General features: G+C 44.7%; 1 protein-coding gene across 1 annotated transcript; it reads left to right on the top strand.

The window, feature by feature from the left end:
- Positions 1-4: 4 nt before the first annotated feature.
- On the top strand, positions 5-1,284 carry LOC104269906 (myosin heavy chain, skeletal muscle-like; the record flags this gene model as incomplete). The annotated part of the gene is given in 5 exon segments (XM_009877744.1): positions 5-64; positions 274-582; positions 732-838; positions 840-930; positions 1,159-1,284. Coding segments are annotated over 5 exon segments (693 nt in total), but the record flags the coding sequence as incomplete, so codon positions are not given.
- Between the last annotated feature and the right edge of the window lie 77 nt (positions 1,285-1,361).

Raw genomic sequence — 1,361 nt, 5'->3', positions numbered from 1 at the left:
GAAAGTCAAGAAGCAGATTGAGCAGGAGAAAACTGAAATCCAGGCCTCCCTGGAGGAAGCTGTGGTATATACCCATAATCAATGTTTCCTAGAGAGAAATACTGAGGAGCAGTGTGAGAGATAAAACCTTGAGTCTGTTACAGAAGGTCAAGGCCTGAATTTCTACATCAGCCAGAGCAAAATAGTCCCATTTTCCTGTGTAGGAATTAACTTGGAAGAGAATAACTGTAGGAAAAAAGTCTTTTATTGACATGGTGTTTCTCTCTTATTCAGGCCTCCCTCGAACATGAAGAGGGGAAGATCCTGCGCCTCCAACTTGAGCTCAACCAGGTGAAGTCAGAGATTGACAGGAAGATAGCAGAGAAAGATGAGGAGATCGACCAGATGAAGAGAAACCACCTCAGGATTGTGGAGTCCATGCAGAGCACCCTGGACGCGGAGATCGGGAGCAGGAACGAAGCCCTGCGGCTGAAGAAGAAGATGGAGGGAGACCTGAATGAAATGGAGATCCAGCTGAGCCATGCCAACCGCCAGGCTGCTGAGGCCCAGAAGAACCTGAGGAACACACAGGCTGTGCTGAAGGTATGGCACAATGAAACAGGCACTTACTAGTTTCTGGAAAAGCAAAAAAATTTCAGATGCTACAATCCTTTCAGTTTTACATTGAAGTGAAAATAGGATATAAGAAAAGAGAAAAACACAGCTTACAATCTGTCTTGTGTCTTTCACAGGATACCCAGATACACTTGGATGATGCTCTCAGGACTCAGGAGGACCTGAAGGAGCAGGTGGCCATGGTGGAGCGCAGAGCAAACCTGCTGCAGGCTGAAATTGAGGATGGGAGCCCGGGAGCAGACGGAGCGCTCTAGGAAACTGGCTGAGCAGGAGCTGCTGGATGCCACTGAACGTGTGCAGCTACTCCATACCCAGGTAAGTTCTAGAGCTTAATAGATATAGTCTCTACAGTTCTTAAAGAACTTAAATGATCATTATAAGTTATATATACATGAGTCTTTGGCAGCCTACCATTACCATTTATCAGCAGTGCATATTTTTCATATAAAACAAAAATAAAACCACATATAAATTTTTGCAATTTTTTTTGTTCTCAATACGGTATAACTCTGCGGGAGAAAACACTGCATTTTTCTTGATCAGAACACCAGCTTGATCAACACCAATAAGAAGCTGGAAACAGACATCACACAAATTCAGAGTGAAATGGAGGACACAATCCAGGAAGCCCGCAATGCTGAAGAGAAGGCCAAGAAGGCCATCACGGATGTGAGTTGGGGGCTCCTTTCAGTGCCAGTGATGGATATATTCTTCCCCAAAATGTCTCCAGCCCAAAATGACTTTGA

This window comes from Apaloderma vittatum, unplaced genomic scaffold (genome assembly GCF_000703405.1).
Source record: "Apaloderma vittatum isolate BGI_N311 unplaced genomic scaffold, ASM70340v1 scaffold18150, whole genome shotgun sequence".
Taxonomy (NCBI): Eukaryota; Metazoa; Chordata; class Aves; order Trogoniformes; family Trogonidae; genus Apaloderma; species Apaloderma vittatum.
This window is presented reverse-complemented; position numbering and strand designations above follow the sequence as displayed.